The sequence below is a fragment of the Cervus canadensis genome, chromosome 9 (genome assembly GCF_019320065.1).
Source record: "Cervus canadensis isolate Bull #8, Minnesota chromosome 9, ASM1932006v1, whole genome shotgun sequence".
NCBI lineage: Eukaryota > Metazoa > Chordata > Mammalia > Artiodactyla > Cervidae > Cervus > Cervus canadensis.
This window is the reverse complement of record NC_057394.1, coordinates 40,739,291-40,756,146: the sequence shown is the minus strand read 5'-3', so window position 1 is coordinate 40,756,146 and position 16,856 is coordinate 40,739,291. Positions and strand designations below refer to the sequence as shown.

General features: G+C 36.2%; 1 protein-coding gene across 2 annotated transcripts in view; it reads right to left on the bottom strand.

The window, feature by feature from the left end:
* DACH1 (dachshund family transcription factor 1) overlaps positions 1–16,856 on the bottom strand; it is a 449,007-nt gene that overhangs the window by 47,009 nt on the left and 385,142 nt on the right. For both annotated transcript variants that reach the window (XM_043478035.1, XM_043478037.1), the window contains one exon: positions 3,560–3,711. In XM_043478035.1, the coding sequence (XP_043333970.1) occupies positions 3,560–3,711 (152 nt within the window). The remainder of the gene's footprint in view (positions 1–3,559; positions 3,712–16,856) is intronic.

The following is a 16,856-nucleotide window of genomic DNA, read 5'->3' as shown; positions in this document are numbered from 1 at the left end:
TAATGAAAGACTATCCACATAGAAAAATAAAATAAAATAAAATTCCATATAAGATAATTTTTTTAAATTCTAAAAAGCAAAATCTAGAGTGAATTTAAATGTCACTAAAGTGAAATTGCTGTTCCTTACTGAAGATATCATTATCCTTTATGACTTCTAATTTATAAAAACATTCAAACTCTAAGAAAGAACAGTATAGTTCTAGGAATTAGCAAAAATCTGGTACCTAAAGAGATACAGTATACATATATATTTCTATACTACATATATTTTTCTATACTATATATAAAACATATTTTCTATACTATATATAGTATATATATTTTAAAATATTAGCATATAGTATTTTTCTACAAGCCCTCTTTTAAAGCACAAAGAAATATCATTTAAGAAAATTCAAATTTCATAATGTGTCATGGAAGGGACATCTACAGTATCTATTAAAAATTCTTAATTTTAAAATTATCAAATTATAGAGTATCATGAAACCAAAGGATTGAATATTAGAACAATAACTCTTTAAATATTATTTTGAGCAGTTTTGGTTGTTAATTCTAAAAGAAATAGAATTTATGTTCATTAAATTTAAATAGAACACAATATTTTAAAATAGAAAACACATACAATAAACTTTTAATTTTAAACATGATATTGTATGATATAAAAATGCAAATACTTTCAACTCAATTATTTTTCATTGTCATTGTGATAAAGTATCTTCAAAGGAAATATAGAGCTTTAAATTTACCACACCAAAAGAGTGTTGCCATTTGAAACAGAAAGCAGAGAACCCCATTATACATAATTGAACTTACAAAGGAAATTGAGGTAGACAGAATGTAATTACCCAAATTAGAATTTGGACAGCAAACACATTTATACTGTATGCCCCATGAGTCAGAGTCATGACTGTTTAAATATTCTATACTATTCCTAGGATATTACTATAACTCAACATATGTAATAATAATAAAAGAGCTAGCAACTATGACCTTTTGTAAAATAATGTGAAACTATAACTGAACATAAATCCAGCATGTATGTCTGGCTTGTGTGTGTGTGTGTCAACATGTATATAAGTATGCATGCATGTATGTATTGTCGTTTGTTTTACTGTGTATGGCACTTAGCAAGATTTTCAATATTTATTTACCTTACATACATATAGTGCATGCACATATACTTGTGTACAGGTATCAAATTCATATATATACATATGTAATATCTCATCTGTATACATCTATATGTGAAACTGAAGTGAACGAGCATAATTTATTTTAAATGAAATATTATTTTCTTTTTTGATGTGGACCATTTTTAAAGTCTTTGCTAAATTTGTTACAGTATTGCTTTGGCTAATTATGTTGTTTTTTGTCTGTGAGTCATGAGGGATCTTAGCTCCCTGACCAGGGATCAAACCCGCACCCCTTTCATTGGAAGGCAAAGTCTTAACCACTGAACCTAGAGGGAAATCCCTAAATGAAGCATTTTTATTGTGAGTGTTCTAACTTTGTCAGACCCAGAGTCCTATGATTTAGGACTAGAAGAAATAATTTACTTTGACTTGACTCCTATCATCAACTCTTCCTAATACATCCTCTTAAGGCTGTTTGGAAGGCTAGAGAATATATTATTTCCAGAGATACATTTAATAAAAAATAATTTATCTAAATTTGCACAATTTAAAACTGAAATTTTCCCTTTTCTTTTATTCTTTCTTTAAAGAAATAATTATAATTTGAGGTGATGCAGGTAACATTTCTGGGCTCCTCAAGTCGTGCTAGTGGTAAAGAGCCTGCCCACCAATGTAGGAGACAGAAGAGATGTGGGTTCAATCTCTGGGTTCAGAAGATCTTGCGGAAGGCATGGCAACCCACTCCAGGATACTTGCCTGGAGAATCCCATGGACAGAGGAGCCTGGAGTGCTATAGTCCACAGAGTTACATAGAGTCTGACCCAACTGAACTGACTTAGCATGCAAGCACGCATGCAGATAATATTCCTAGTCTGGGTATTACTAGATATGGGTGGGTGGATAAACATTCCCAAACACAGAATTTGGCTTAGTCATGTGGTTTTCACACAGAATGCAAGGGTCCCTGTGTAAATCTACTCTTCAGATGAGCAAACTGGCCTACACTAGTGAACATTTACACAGAAATGTTTTCTTTGCTGAAATTGAAATTAAATTATTATTTTCCCCGTTATAGAGGCTTTAGTTAGTGAAGATACAGACACCTAGATGGAGAATTTTAAGTAAATGTTTAGCTTTTTATTTGCTTCATATAGAATTTTATATATATAAATATATATATATATGTATACACACACACAACATACAAAAGAAACTTAATTATTCCCTTACTTCTCAAAGTGTAAATTCAGAAATGTTAAGGGATATTTTTGAAAGCATTTAATTTAACAAAAGAGAAATGCATTAAGAACCTTAACTCAGAAAACAATAATATGGGCTGAATTTAGAAAAAAAGTTATATGTTTATTTTAAAATATAATCAGTTATTTGGCTATGATTACATTTAGGTTAGATTGATGATTTATTTCAATTACTGAGATATAAAACCTTAAAGTTGAATACAGTTCTGGAGATTCTAATTACATTAGTATTAAAAATGCCATATTAACATATGAGAAGATATGTTACATTAAAGGCCTTCTGTTATGTCCTTAGAGAGGTAAATAAAATTAATTACATTTCTACTGGGAGAAAGTTTAATATGGTAGGAAATGTGTACAGAAAAATACCACTAAGGATTGAGTGCTAGAACAAAGATTAAAAAAAAAAAAATACCACCAGAGTATCTACAAGCATATTACTACCAGCTATTTTAAGTGTGGAGAAGTAGATGGCAAAAAGCTCCATCTGGGGTCCACATGACCACTTCATGTGTGGGCAAAAAATTATGCTTTCTTTTATCCCAAACACTTATTATTTTGGCTCCCTGTTCTATGTTATTGTTAACTGTATTTTTTAATTCAAAATGTACTGTACATAAAATATACATCCTGAAGACTACATAGAAAATCTGTGAAAAGTTTTGTATGACTTTTTGAAGTCTATTCTTTGAAGAAATCCTATTAACTGAAATAAACTAATTTATGAAAGAAGGGATTTCTTGGATTCTTTTCCATTTAGACATATTTAAATGACTAAACATATCATTTCCTCACTAAAAGGCCAGCAGTTTAAAACAGCTAAATATTTATTAGAACTGGTATACTGTCTTTTAATACATCAGACAAACTTAAACAGCTAGATTCTTACTATTAATTGGCAATAAAGAGAACATTTAGGCAGAATGGTTTTTAAAAGGCCCAGGTCATTTCATCTAAGTTTGTATTAAGATGTAGTATACCTATTTGGGTATTTCTAACCAACTGAATTTTTGTATTAAGTTTAAAATATCAAATTGCTAGAAAAATTCATTATCATGGTTTCCTCAGTCTCAAGAATGGATTAAGCTGGAATAGTATGACTTTGGGGAAAACTGACAGCTGAATCCTCCATGTTCCTTTCTCCCAGAATGTGAAAAAGTCCTACCTGTATGTTAGTCAGAAGGGTCTCTATGGAAGACAATCCATCAGGAAACAGAAAAGGAGATGGGAATCCTGGAGGTAGTGGTTGTCCATGCCCAGTTAGAGAAAGTTTGTCAAGGCTGTCTCTCGCAGTTGGTGTGGAAAGCGGGGTCTCATCTGTATGTGATTGAAACAAAAATATAGAACAAGTTACGCTTGTCTGTTTTTATTAGACCTCAGTAATGGCTTCCCTAGTGGTTTCCAGAACATTTATTGCAAATTGGTTCCTGCTATCAGGAGAAAATGCTTTCTGCTGAATTTTCTTTAATGAAAAAGCTGTGGAGATACAACAAGATAACATTAATGAGTAACTTTATAAGCCTTTTAAATGCAGTCTCTAATGAGACTGAGTTTACAGTGCCATAGAATCTTTTTAAAACAAATATTATCTCATATATAGTTGTGATAATATATTCAGGCTGACTTTATGGGCACCTTCCCAATTATCTCATTTTAGTTTATTCTGTTTGGATTGACAATAGGATATTTCAAGAGCTTCATAAAGGAGAAATGTTTTGTATATTAGTGTTTCTTTCTCAATTAACCTGAAAGGGTTATATATATCAATGATTTATTCAAATATATTCTTAAGGAGTCTACAAACAAATATACAATTAAAAACTTTAATTCCATAACTAAAAAAAAAAAAAAAAACTGGAATCAAATACATACTTCGGTAATTATAATTGAATTGTTCAATATCATTAACACTAAAGATCTGGACCAGAGACCCCACAGAGACTGAGACAGAACTGTGTTTGAGCATCTCCTGTGGAGGTACAGATCAGCAGTGGACTGCCATTTGGGCAGGGGCTCTGGGTGCAGCAGACTTGGGTATGGCATAAGCCCTCTTGGAGGAGGTCACCATTAACCCCACCATAGAGCTGCCAGAACTTATACAGGACTGGGAAACAGACTCTTGGAGGGCACAAACAGAACCATGTGTGCACTAGGACCCAGGAGAAAGGAGCAGTGACCCCACAAGAGACTGACCCAGACTTGCCTGGGTGTGTCCAGGAGTCTACGGGGGAGGCATGGGTCTGTGGGGGCCTGCTGCAGGGTTGGAGGCACTGAGTGTAGCAGTACATGCATGGGGCCTTTTGAAGGAGGTCACCATTATCTTCATTATCTCCAGCATAGTTTGGCCCCAGGTAAATAGGAGGGAAGGAACACAGCTCCACCCATCAATAGAAAATTGGATTAAAGATTTACTGATCATGGCCCCACCCATCAGAAGACCCAGTTTCCCCTTCAGTTAGTCTCTCCCATCAGGAAGCTTCCATAAGCATCTTATCCTTCTCCATAGAGGGCAGGCAGGCTGAAAACCACAATTACAGAAAACTAACCAATCTGATCACATGGTCCACAGCCTTGTCTAACTCAATGAAACTATGAGTTATGATGTATAGGGCCACCCAAGAAGAACAAGTCATGGTGGAGAGTTCTGACAAAACGTGGTCCACTGGAGAAGGGAATGGCAAACCACTTCAGTATTCTTGTCTTGAGAACCCCATGAACAGGATGAAAAGGCAAAAAGATAGGACACTGAAGGATGAACTCCCCAGGTTGGTAGGTGCCCAATATGCTACTGGATCAGTGGAGAAATAACTCCAGAAAGAATGAAGAGACGGAGCCAAAGCAAAAACAACACCCAGTTGTGGATATGACTGGTGATGGAAGTAAAGTCTGAAGCTGTAAAGAGCAATACTGCGTAGGAACCTGCAGTGTTAGGTCCATGGATCAAGGCAAATTGGCAGTGGTGAAACAGGAGATGTCAAGAGTGAACATTGACATTTTAGGAATCAGTGAACTCAAATGGACTAGAATGGGTGAATTTAACTCAGGTGACCATTATATCTACTACTGAGGGCAAGAATCCCTTAGAAGAAATGTAGTAGCCATCCTAGTCAACAAAAAAGTCCAAAATGCAGAATGATCTCTGTTCATTTCCAAGGCAAACTACCCAATATCATGGTAATCCAAGTCTATGCCCCTACCAGTAATGCTGAAGTTGAATGGTTCTACAAAGACCTACAAGACCTTCTAGAAGTAACACCCAAAAAAGATGTCATTTCCATCACAAGGGACTGGAATGCAAAAGTAGGAAGTCAAGAAACACCTGGAGTAACAGGCAAATTTGGCCTTGGAGTACGGAATGAAGCAGGGCAAAAGCTATTAGAGTTTTGCCAAGAGAACGCACTGGTCATAGCAAACACGCTCTTCTAACAACACGAGAAGACTCTACACATGGACATCACCAGATGGTCAATACTGAAATCAGATTGATTATATTCTTTGCAGCCAAAGGTAAAGAAGCTCTATACAGACTGTAAATACAAGACTGGGAGCTGACTGTGGTTCAGATCATGAACTCCTTATTGCTAAATTCAGACTTAAATTGAAGAAAGTAGGTGAAACCACTAGATCATTCAGGTATGACCTAAAAATCAAATCCCTTACAATTATACAGTGGAAGTGAGAAACAGATTCAAGGGATTAGATCTGATAGACAGAGTGCCTGAAGAACTATGGACGCAGGTTCATAACATTGTACAGGAGACAGGGATCAACACAGTCCCCAAGAAAAAGAAATGCAAAAAAGAAAAATGGCTGTCTCAGGAGGCCTTAAAAATAGCTGTGAAAAGAAGAGAAGTATAAAGCAAAGGAGGGAAGGAAAGATATACTCATTTGAATGCAGAGTTCCAAAGAATAGCAAGGAGAGATAAGAAGGCTTTCCTCAGTGATCAATGCAAAGAAACAGAGGAAAAAAATAGAATGGAAACTAGAGATCTCTTCAGGAAAATTAGAGATACCAAGGGAACATTTCATGCAAAGATTGGCTCAGTAAAGAACAGAAATGGTAGGGACCTAACAGAAGCAGAAGATATTAAGAAGATGTGGCAAGAATATACAGAGTTCAGTTCAGTTCAGTAGCTCAGTCATGTCCGACTCTTTTCGACCCCATGCACCGCTGCACTCCAGGACTCCCTGTCCATCACCAACTGCCAGAGTCTACCCAAACCCATGTCCACTGAGTCAGTTATGCCATCCAACCATCTCATCCTCTGTCGTCCCCTTCTCCTCCTGCCCTCAATCTTTCCCAGCATCATGGTCTTTTCAGATGAGTCAGCTCTTCACATCAGGTGGTCAAAGTACTGGAGCTTCAGCTTCAACATCAGTCCTTCCAGGACTGATCTCCTTTAGGATGGACTGGTTGGATCTCCTTGCAGTCCAAGGGACTCTCAGGAGTCCTCCAACACCACCGGTCAAAAGCATCAATTCTTCAGCACTCAGCTCTCTTTATAGTTCAACTCTCACATCCATACACCAAAGAACTATACAAAAAAGATCGTCATGACCCAGATAATTCAATGGTATGATCATTCACCTAGAGCCAGACATCCTGGAATGCAAAGTCAAGTGGGCCTTAGGAAGCATCACTATGAACAAAGCTAGTGGAGGTGATGGAATTCCAGTTGAGCTATTTCAAATCCTAAAAGATGATGTTGTGAAAGTGCTACACTCAATATGCCAGCAAATTTGGAAAACTCAGCAGTGGCCACACGACTGGAAAAGGTCAGTTTTCATCCCAATCCCTAAGAAAAGCAATGCCAAAGAATGTTCAAACTACTGCACTATTGCACTCATCTCACAGGCTAGCAAAGTAATGCTCAAAATTCTCCAAGCCAGGCTTCAACAGCACATGAGCCTTGAACTTCCAGATGGTCAAGTTGGTTTTAGAAATGGCAGAGGAACCAGATATCAAATTGCCAACATATGTTGCATCATGCAAAAAGCAAGTGAGTTCCAAAAAAACATCTATTTCTGCTTTACTGACTATTCTAAAGCCTTCCTGAAAGAGATGGGAATACCGGGCCACCTGACCTTCCTCTTGAGAAATCTATGCAGGTCAGAAAGCAACCTTTAGAACTCGACATGGAACAACATACTGGTTCCAAATTGGGAAAGGAGTACATCAAGGCTGCATATTGTCACCCTGCTTCTTTAACTTATATGCAGAGTACATCATGAGAAACACTTGGCTGAAGCACAATTGCTGGGAATCAAGCATTGCTGGAATCAAGATTGCTGGGAGAAATATCAATAACCTCAGATATGCAGGTGACACCACCCTTTTGGCAGAAAGGGAAGAAGTACTAAAGAGCCTCTTGACGAAAGTGAAAGAGGAGAGTGAAAAAGTTGGTTTAAAGCTCAACATTCAGAAAACTAAGATCATGGCATCCCGTCCCATCACTTCATGGCAAATAGATGGGGGAACAGTGGAAACCCTGAGAGACTTTGTTTTTTGGGGCTCCAAAGTCACTGCAGATGGTGACTGTAGTCATGAAATTAAAAGACACTTACTCCTTGGATGAAAAGTTATGACCAACCTATACAACATATTAAAAAGCAGAGACATTACTTTGCCAACAAAGATCCATCTAGTCAAGGTTATGGTTTTTTTCAGTAGTCATGTATGGATGTGAGAGTTGCACTATAAAGAAAGCTGAGCACTGAAGTATTGATGCTTTTGTACTATGGTGTTGAAGAAGATTCTTGAGAGTCCCTTGGACTGCAAGGAGATCCAACCAGTCCATCCTAAAGGAGATCAGTCCTGGGTGTTCATTGGAAGGACTGATGCTGAAGCTGAAACTCCAATACTGTGCCTAACTGACTCATACTGCCTAACTGACTCATATTCAATACTGTGATGAACGGACTCAGGTTTTTGAAAAAAATCTGATTCTGGGAAAGATTGAAGGTGGGGGGAGAAGCGGACAACAGAGGATGAGATGATTGGATGACATCACTGACTCAATGGACATGAGTTTGAGTAAACTCCAGGAGTTGGTGATGGACAGGGAGGCCTCGCGTGCTGCAGTCCATGGGATCACAAAAAGTCGAACACGACTCAGCAACTGAACTGAACTGAACTAAATTTATTTTGACCCTTGAATACCTCTCACCTTGGAGCTTCCCAGATGTCTCTAGTGGCAAAAAACCTGCCTGTCAGTGCAGGAGACTCAGGAGATCTAAGTTCGATCCCAGGTCAGGGTGATCCCCTGGAGGAGAGCATGAAAACCCACTCCAATATTATTGCCTGGAGAATACCATGGACAGAGGAACCTGGTGGACTACAGTCCATGGGCTGCAAAGAGTCAGACATGACTGAAGTGACTAGCATGCACGCACACATCTCTCACCTCATATTCAAAAATTAAGTTTTTTAAACATGTAAAAGGGGTCTAAAGAAAAGAAAAGAAAATACCAACAGCCAAACACCATTTCAAAACTCAAATATACCCTCTAAGATAAATTAGCCTTTAGTTTGTTTATTGAGTATTTTCCCAAGTTGTAAGCAACTCAGAGCAATGTCCAGATACAAATTCTTTTTACTCTCACATGAAACCTTCTTATTCAGTTCTTTACTATTTAAATGTTTTTACATAGATGGATACTTGTTATGGCTTATTTTAGCTTATTATATCACAGAGAAAATCTTATTCAGGGCAGGATTCTCAATTTTATAAATATTTTCATATTTCACCCCAGGAAAATTAATCAGAGCAATATATTTGCACAGTCCTGATAGTATCTCTCAATTTTTCAACTGGCTAAAAACTTCAGCACACTTGCCTTATGCTTATAATTTGATTCCACTCTCCTGAATCATTTCTTTATTTTTCATTACACCATCTAACCACACAACACCTTTTTCAATTACCTCTCTCTGGGGCAGAAATATTCTGGAAGTCACTGCATTTCTGTCTCTAGCTAATGTCAGGACAAGTTAAATTCATTTCCCTTCACCTTTCCACACTTCCAGTTAATGAACCGAAAGGGAAGAAAGGTTGGGGAGGGTAGTGACAGACACAAGGCCTTCTTCTAACTACGCTTCTCTCATACACACTCACTTCTCTGCAGTTTCTCCTACTCTCTTCTCCGTTAACTGACTGACAGATGATCTGAAGCAGCAGGTGCTAGAAGGAGCAATAGAGTAAGCAGTCTGAGTAGGGCTCATTGTGTTTTTTATTTTTTTTTCCTCTCACATTTGTCAACAGAGTTAAAGAAATACCACAGTGCCGGGGTAGGGATACTGAATAGCTAATACTATCAAGGTGATCTTGGACACCATTTACCTAGCTGTCATAAATTACTTCTCCAGACCAAGGCTGCTAGTGTTTTTTCATAATAGCTCCATAAAGGCACTAGTTAAACATCTATGTGCATGTGAACTTGTTTAAGAATAAAGAGCTATATTTTTTGATCAACATCACCTTTGCTGTCACAAGCTAAAGAAAATGTGGCTTAATAGATCATGAGGATAATAATTGCTTGTCTCTTGAAGAAAGACATAGAACCAACCACCTGTGTTTGCTTTCAGCTTTAGAGTCGATGACTCCACAATTCTTAAAGGTTGTCCAAGCAAATGGCATCAAATGTATGTATACACACACACACACACGTTTGACATAAATTCCAACAATCCCTTGACTAGTTGATTTAACTTCAATACATTTATGCTTGACTGTGTTTGGCTACTCTGTGACTTAATTCATTAATTACTCATGATATACACATTTATAAATGTATCTACTTAATATTATCAATATCTTTAAATAATGTAATAGACACTGGAGATATAATGTTAAAAAATAGAATATGAAAGCTTTAAGAGCTTATCTAGATCCTAGTGACTGATTTCAGTCGAAAAATAGCTAAGTCTCACAGTTAGTAAAACATTTTGTTTTCCACCATTATTCTGTTAACCACTCCATTATCCTCCCAGGATTAAAACTGTTCCTGGTTTATGTGTAAAAGTATTTGGTGTGTGTGTATGTGGTATGTGTGTTTATCTTTTTTGCCCCCGGCAGTTGCTTCAGTGAAATGCCTGTCTTGATCTTCATGGTTTAAGGTAAGTGTAAATAGACTCAGTATAGAGATACTTGATTAGATACATTTATTTATCATTTTATATAGCAGAGATATTTCATAAAGCCACTTTAACTCAAATTTAAGGCCCAACAGCTAAAGAAATGAAAAACAGTGATTCTTAAGATCAATATACATATCTGAAAAGACAAACTAATCAGAGATCAAACAAAACAAAAATATTCCTTTGGGCTTCAAGACCCTACTATCTGAGAAAAAGTTGTCATCTTGTGTCAATTAACATCATAGAAAGTCTCAGTCTTACTACAAGGATAGCAAAATTGGGAACATAGTTATTCCTTTTGAAATAAAAGTGACCTTTGATATCCTAAATGTTTTAAAAAAGATTAAAGCGAAAGTTTGAGAGGCCAGACAATGTAGAAGAGTTTTGACATGACATAATCTCCACTGACTTCAAATAGTGAATGACAATGAAGCACAGATTGACGAAACACCTAATTTAATACATCTGTATATTTTAAAAGTTTTACCTTTAAAAGAAAGTTAGCTTGTCAGATGCTAAGCTCTTCGAATTTTTATGACATTTGACAATGCAACCTTTGTTTTTATGTTCTTTAATATCATGCTTTAAAAATTCTGGAAAAGTTGCAAGAACTGAACAAAGAATCCCTATGTACTTCTGCGGTGGATGGAATGGTAGCCATCCCCACCTCCCACCCCCTACCCCCTGCCAAAACTATATGTCCACCCCCAATCCCTAGACCCCAGTAATTCTTGTTTATTCGGAAAGAGGGGTTTTACAGGCATGATTAAGTTAAGAACCTTGAGATGAGATCATTCTGATATGGAATGGGCCCTTGGTGTCTCAGTGGTGAAGAATCTGCCTGCCAAGCAGGAGACATAGGAAGCTCAGGTTCCATCCCTGGGTGGCAAAAATTCCCTGGGGAAGGAAATGACAATCCACTACAGTATTCTTGCCTGGAGAATCCCATGGACAGAGGATCTTGGTTGGCTACAGCCCAGGGACTTGCAAAGAGTCAGCCATGACTGAGCTACTAAACAGCAGCAGCAAATCCAATGACAAATATCCTTATAAGAGAAAGGCAGAAGGAGATTTGAGAGAGAGAGAGAGAGAGAGAGAAGAGAGCCATAGAAAAAAAGAGGAGGCAAAGTGGAGATGGAGACAGGATTCAGAATTTGGGGTGATAGTCAAGGAATTCTGACAGCCATCAAAAGTTAGAAGAGGTAAAGAATAGATTCTCCTTTTTAGCCTCTTGGAGGGAGATCATCCATGCTAATACCTTGATTTTATACTCCTGGCCTTCAGAACTGTGGCAAAATAAAACTTTTCATTGTTTTATTGTGGTAACTTCTTAAACCAGCCCTTGGAAAACTAATTGAATTCCTCCCTCAAATTCAATATTTACATTTTGCTGTATTTAGTCTTTATTTTTCTGTCTCTCTCCCTCTCTTGCTCTGTGCATGTGTACATATGTCTGAACCATCTTCTCTGTTTAATCTTTAAGACTTCACTGCATATTTCATAGGTACAAGGACATAATTTTTGTAACCTCAGTACAAAACCAGAAAGAAAAACTTACACAGAACATAGTATTGGTCCATCAAGAGTCTGTATTCCAACTTCATTACCTGAGATGTTTTACTATAAAGACTTAATAAATAAATATTTTAATTGCTTGACAAATACTTGGAAAGTATTTTCTCTGGGCATGTGGCAGGGTTAAGGTTAGGGATAGCCTACAGGATGGCTCTGGTGATTCCTCCATCCTGTTATTCATATCTTATATAGAACCTTTCCCCTTAGTCTGAGTTAGACCTAATGAAGAGAATAAAGCAAATGTGATGGAATGTCACCTCCAGGACTCAGTTGTAAAATGTCTGTCGTTTCCATTTCTCTCTCTCCCTTTTCTGACATCCTCGTCATGGAAGAACCGGTTATAATGTCATGAGACAGCCCTGTGCCAAGACACAGGACAAGAGACAGAGGGCTGTGAAAGCCACATGAGATGACTTGAAAATAAATCCCCCCTGCCAGTCAGTCCTTTACATGAGGCTGCAGCCCCAAACTCATGAGACCTTAAGCCAGAGGCATCAAGCTAAGTTGTACCAGGTCTGTGATCCATAGAGACTGTGAGATTTCTAATGTTTGCTGGTTTAAGCCACTAAGTTTTGATGCAGTTTGTTCCACAGCTTTAGGTGACTAAAACAGTGCATACAATTTTCTGAATACATTGGTGTACAAAATAAAAATAATTTAGCATCCAGTTAGTATCAGCTACTTTGAACATGTGACAACTCCTTCAGGTTTTGATTTCCTCAGTTTTTAAAAAACTGGCAGGTTGAGTGAGACAAACTCTAGTATCACTCAAGTCTGAAGTTACACATTCTCTATTATTTCTTACAAGAAATCATTGTGCTCAATTATTCAGTCACATCAGACTCTTTGCCACGCTATGGACTGTAGCCTGCCAGGCTCCTCTGTCTATGGGATTTTCCAGGCAAGAATATAGGAGTGAGTTGCCATTTCCAGGGAGTCTTCCCAACCCAGCGATCTCCTGCATCTCCTGCCTTGGCAGGTAAGTTCTTTACCACTGAGCCCCCTGGGAAGCCCCATAAGAAATCATAAAATTAGTTAAGTGGAAATTTCACTTGTATCAGTTGGAGAATGAAATGAATCCATTTAGAGGCTGAATTACACTATCTTAATTCTAAATTCCACAGGCTTATGGATATATAAAATCCACAAACAGAAACACAAAATTTCACAGAAAGCTACTGATTATACTCAGGTGACAAATGTCATTTTATAAGAAGTCAATTTATCTTGCTTCATTTTATAGAATTTCCCAATTTGATAAATTTTATCACATTTAAAAAATTTATAAGACAGTCACTCACAACAGTGAGGATGGCAAATCAGATGCAATGACAAGTATATCTTCCTAGGAATAAAGTAAGTACTTTTGAAACCTGCAGTAACTAGGGCACAATTTTTTTTTCAGTACTCCACATCTGTAGGCGCCAGCAGTTATGCCAGTTCTCTTAAGAGTTCTTGTTGGTTTTAAAGTCCTAAGAAACAGTGGTTATTAAATTTAAAGTATCCATGTATTTTATGGGCTTCCCAGGTGGTGGTAGAGGTAAGGAACCCATCTGCCAATGCAGGAGACATAAGAGACATGGCTCCAGTCCCTGGGTTGGGAAGACACCCTGGAGGAAGGCGTGGCAGCCCACTTCAGTACTCTTGCCTGGAGAATCCCATGGACAGGGGAGCTTGGTGGGCTACAGTCTATAGGGTCGCAAAGATTCAAACAAGATTGAAGTGACTTAGCATGCATATATCCTTGTATTTTAATTTAGCCATCAGGAACTGCAGTGGTTTTCTAAGGCAAAATATAACAGCAAACATTATAAACTAACAAATTTCATCTTTTAAGTGGAAAAAACTGCTAATTAACATTTAAATAATTATATAACATATAGTGACAATTATTAATATAAACACAAAATCAATTGATGCCAATTAGAATATAATGTATGATATAAAGGGAAAGTAAAAAAAAGAAGAAAATATTTTAAAACTCCAAAATCAGTGAAGTGTAAAACATGATATTTCATCTCATGATTCTTCTCATATTGTAAGTCACTTACCAATAAATGACTATCACTAAGATTGATGCTTCTGTAAGACAGGCTTTTTTATTTCCAATCTTATCACTGGTAACAATTTAGCAGGATATCCTAAGGAACAATGTTGTTTGAAAAAATAATGGGCCTCTACTTTTAAAATGTTTTCTTTCCTGTTAATAAAGTCTAACTCAGTTGTTATTTTCATAACTAATCCCTCTGGGTTTGAATTATATATTCTCTTTCAAGTTTGTGTGTGTGTGTCTTTTTCCTGATATCTTTTATTATACCATAAATTCCAAGTAGAAGAAAACTCATTCACTTTTAGAAAACCATACATTTCACAATAGTCACATTTATTCATGTTCATGTAAAATAGATAGCAGCATTATTAAAATGGAAAAAAATTCCATATTTAAGGTTTACAAGTGATCTGAAAGCTTGCATTAATATGTTATATTTATATAATGGTTAAGTAAAAAAAAGTTGATAAAAGTTGTGGCGAACATGGTACTTTCTATAAAGAAGTGAATATTTATTTATAGAAATATAAACTTATGGTCATTTTGACAAATTCCCATTCAATTGTATATTAAAGTTATATTTATTGGGGTTTTTGTAACCTCATCAGTCACATTATTCAACTGGAGTAGCAGCATGAATAATCTAAAAAATTAAAGATTGGTGTTTAACAATATTTTTGAAATTTATTTCCAAACATAAAACATAGTCATTTAAATTGAGCTCAACAATACCTCAATGGTGGTTTATTCCTACTCAAGGCACTCTGGAGTTAATTTGACAATAGGAACTAATCATTCTGATACCAGGATGTAATCCTAAAAACTGGTCACAAACCTTCATGTATCTACTCCAGTTCTTATAAAAATCCAGGAATATCATGAATTAAGACTTACCTACTGTTTTAAATTTTAAGCCCACTTTTCAAAGTCTGGATTTAAAATTACTCCTTTTTTTTTTTTTTACATAAAATTGTCACCATAATGTGATATAATTATTGTAAAATGAAAAGTAACCCAGACTAGATTCAGAAAGTGTGAATTTAAGTCCTTGGCTCTACCAAGTATCCGCAAATAGTAGAGGAAGATTCCACCTCTTGTGTTCTTTGAGGTTCATTTGGTCTGTTTATTAAAAAGACGACCACAAACTCAATGGATTATAGTTCAAATCCAATTAGATTATGTATGTGAAAGTGCCTTGTGAAGCAGAAAATGCTAACAGATACAAAGTATTAATAATTAAGAAATAACTAAATTTATTACAAACCACTTTTTGTAAACTTAGTTTCAATGTGCCATGGAGGGGATGCTACTCTGGTACCATGAGTCATAAGCCTGTGGTTTCTATATTATTTCTCTCTAATGAGGTCTGTGATGATGAAATATCACATTGGTAGTAAGGTTACTACTATATATTATTACAGTTGCCTTAGACAAACTAACCCTAAGTTAACTCAGTGAAACAGCTAAAATTGACTATGATAGAAGTAACTTGAGAAAGGGCCAAAGTTTATCAATTTCTGTTCGGGCAGCAGATCCTAAAAGAAATTAGTAGAATGACTTACAAAAAAAGAAGACAGTACAGATTTTGGAGAAACTGATTGAAAAGCATTAACAAACTTAAGAGGCTACTCGGATATATTGAAGCAGTATTGCAACTCTGGATTTCACTTTTGCATAAATGAAAGAGAAGTTTTAACATGCAAAGGAAATCATTGTAAGTGCATGTTTGGCATTATGATGGAGTGCTAAGAAATATACCAAACTCAGAGCTCTGCCTAATTTAATGCATGAAGTATTTATTACACACATATGCAACTATCACATTTATCAGTAGTTCTTACCTTTGAGAAGCTGACAAAATTTAGGGACCACTCTTAAGGGGAAAAATAAAACATATATATATAAACTTCAGCTTTCTAACACAGAGTAATAACTTAATATCTTTTGATAGAGTATGTGAATGATCTGAGTGAGATGAGGCAAAATGAGAAGGATACATTCTCTGCTTACTCCATCCAGGAGAGTAAAACTATAAAAAAAAAACTTTCTACTGGGAAACCATGCTATTGATTACAATGCAACTTCATAGACATTATCTTGGATTAAGAGGGAGCTCTAGGAAGAAGATAAAAAAAAATACATGCAATTATAATCTCAATAAGGTTATGTGCCAAAAGATTGACTCAAATGGCATCTAGTGGTTATTTAGAAAAAGAAGAGATTATATTTAGATGATGCAAGTTGAGAGCAGAGTGAAGAAAAACAAGATTTTCATGGCAGTAAGCATGTACACTGATGGCTAATTCATGTTGATGTATGGCAAAAACCACCACAATATTGTAAAGTAATTAGCCTCCAATTAAAATAAATTAATTTGTAAAACACTTAAAAGAAGTGGGCATTGAATACTGGGAAATATTTAAACAGGGGACAGTGAAAGGGTTATATGAGGAAACCAGGCAGGGATAACAGTTCAAGGAAAACAGGGATCCTACGTGACCTAAAAACTTTGTATATTTAAAGGGAAAGTCTATTCTCTACCATTGTTCTAAAAAGAGAGTCTTTAACTTTTGTCTATTCTGTATTTGTATTTCAAAATCTATGTATGGAGGAAATACTAAATCAAGCTATATATTAATTTAAATTTCCAAACTTGGTCTGGATAGGAAACTCACCATTGTCCTTGGCAATTGAGAAGAT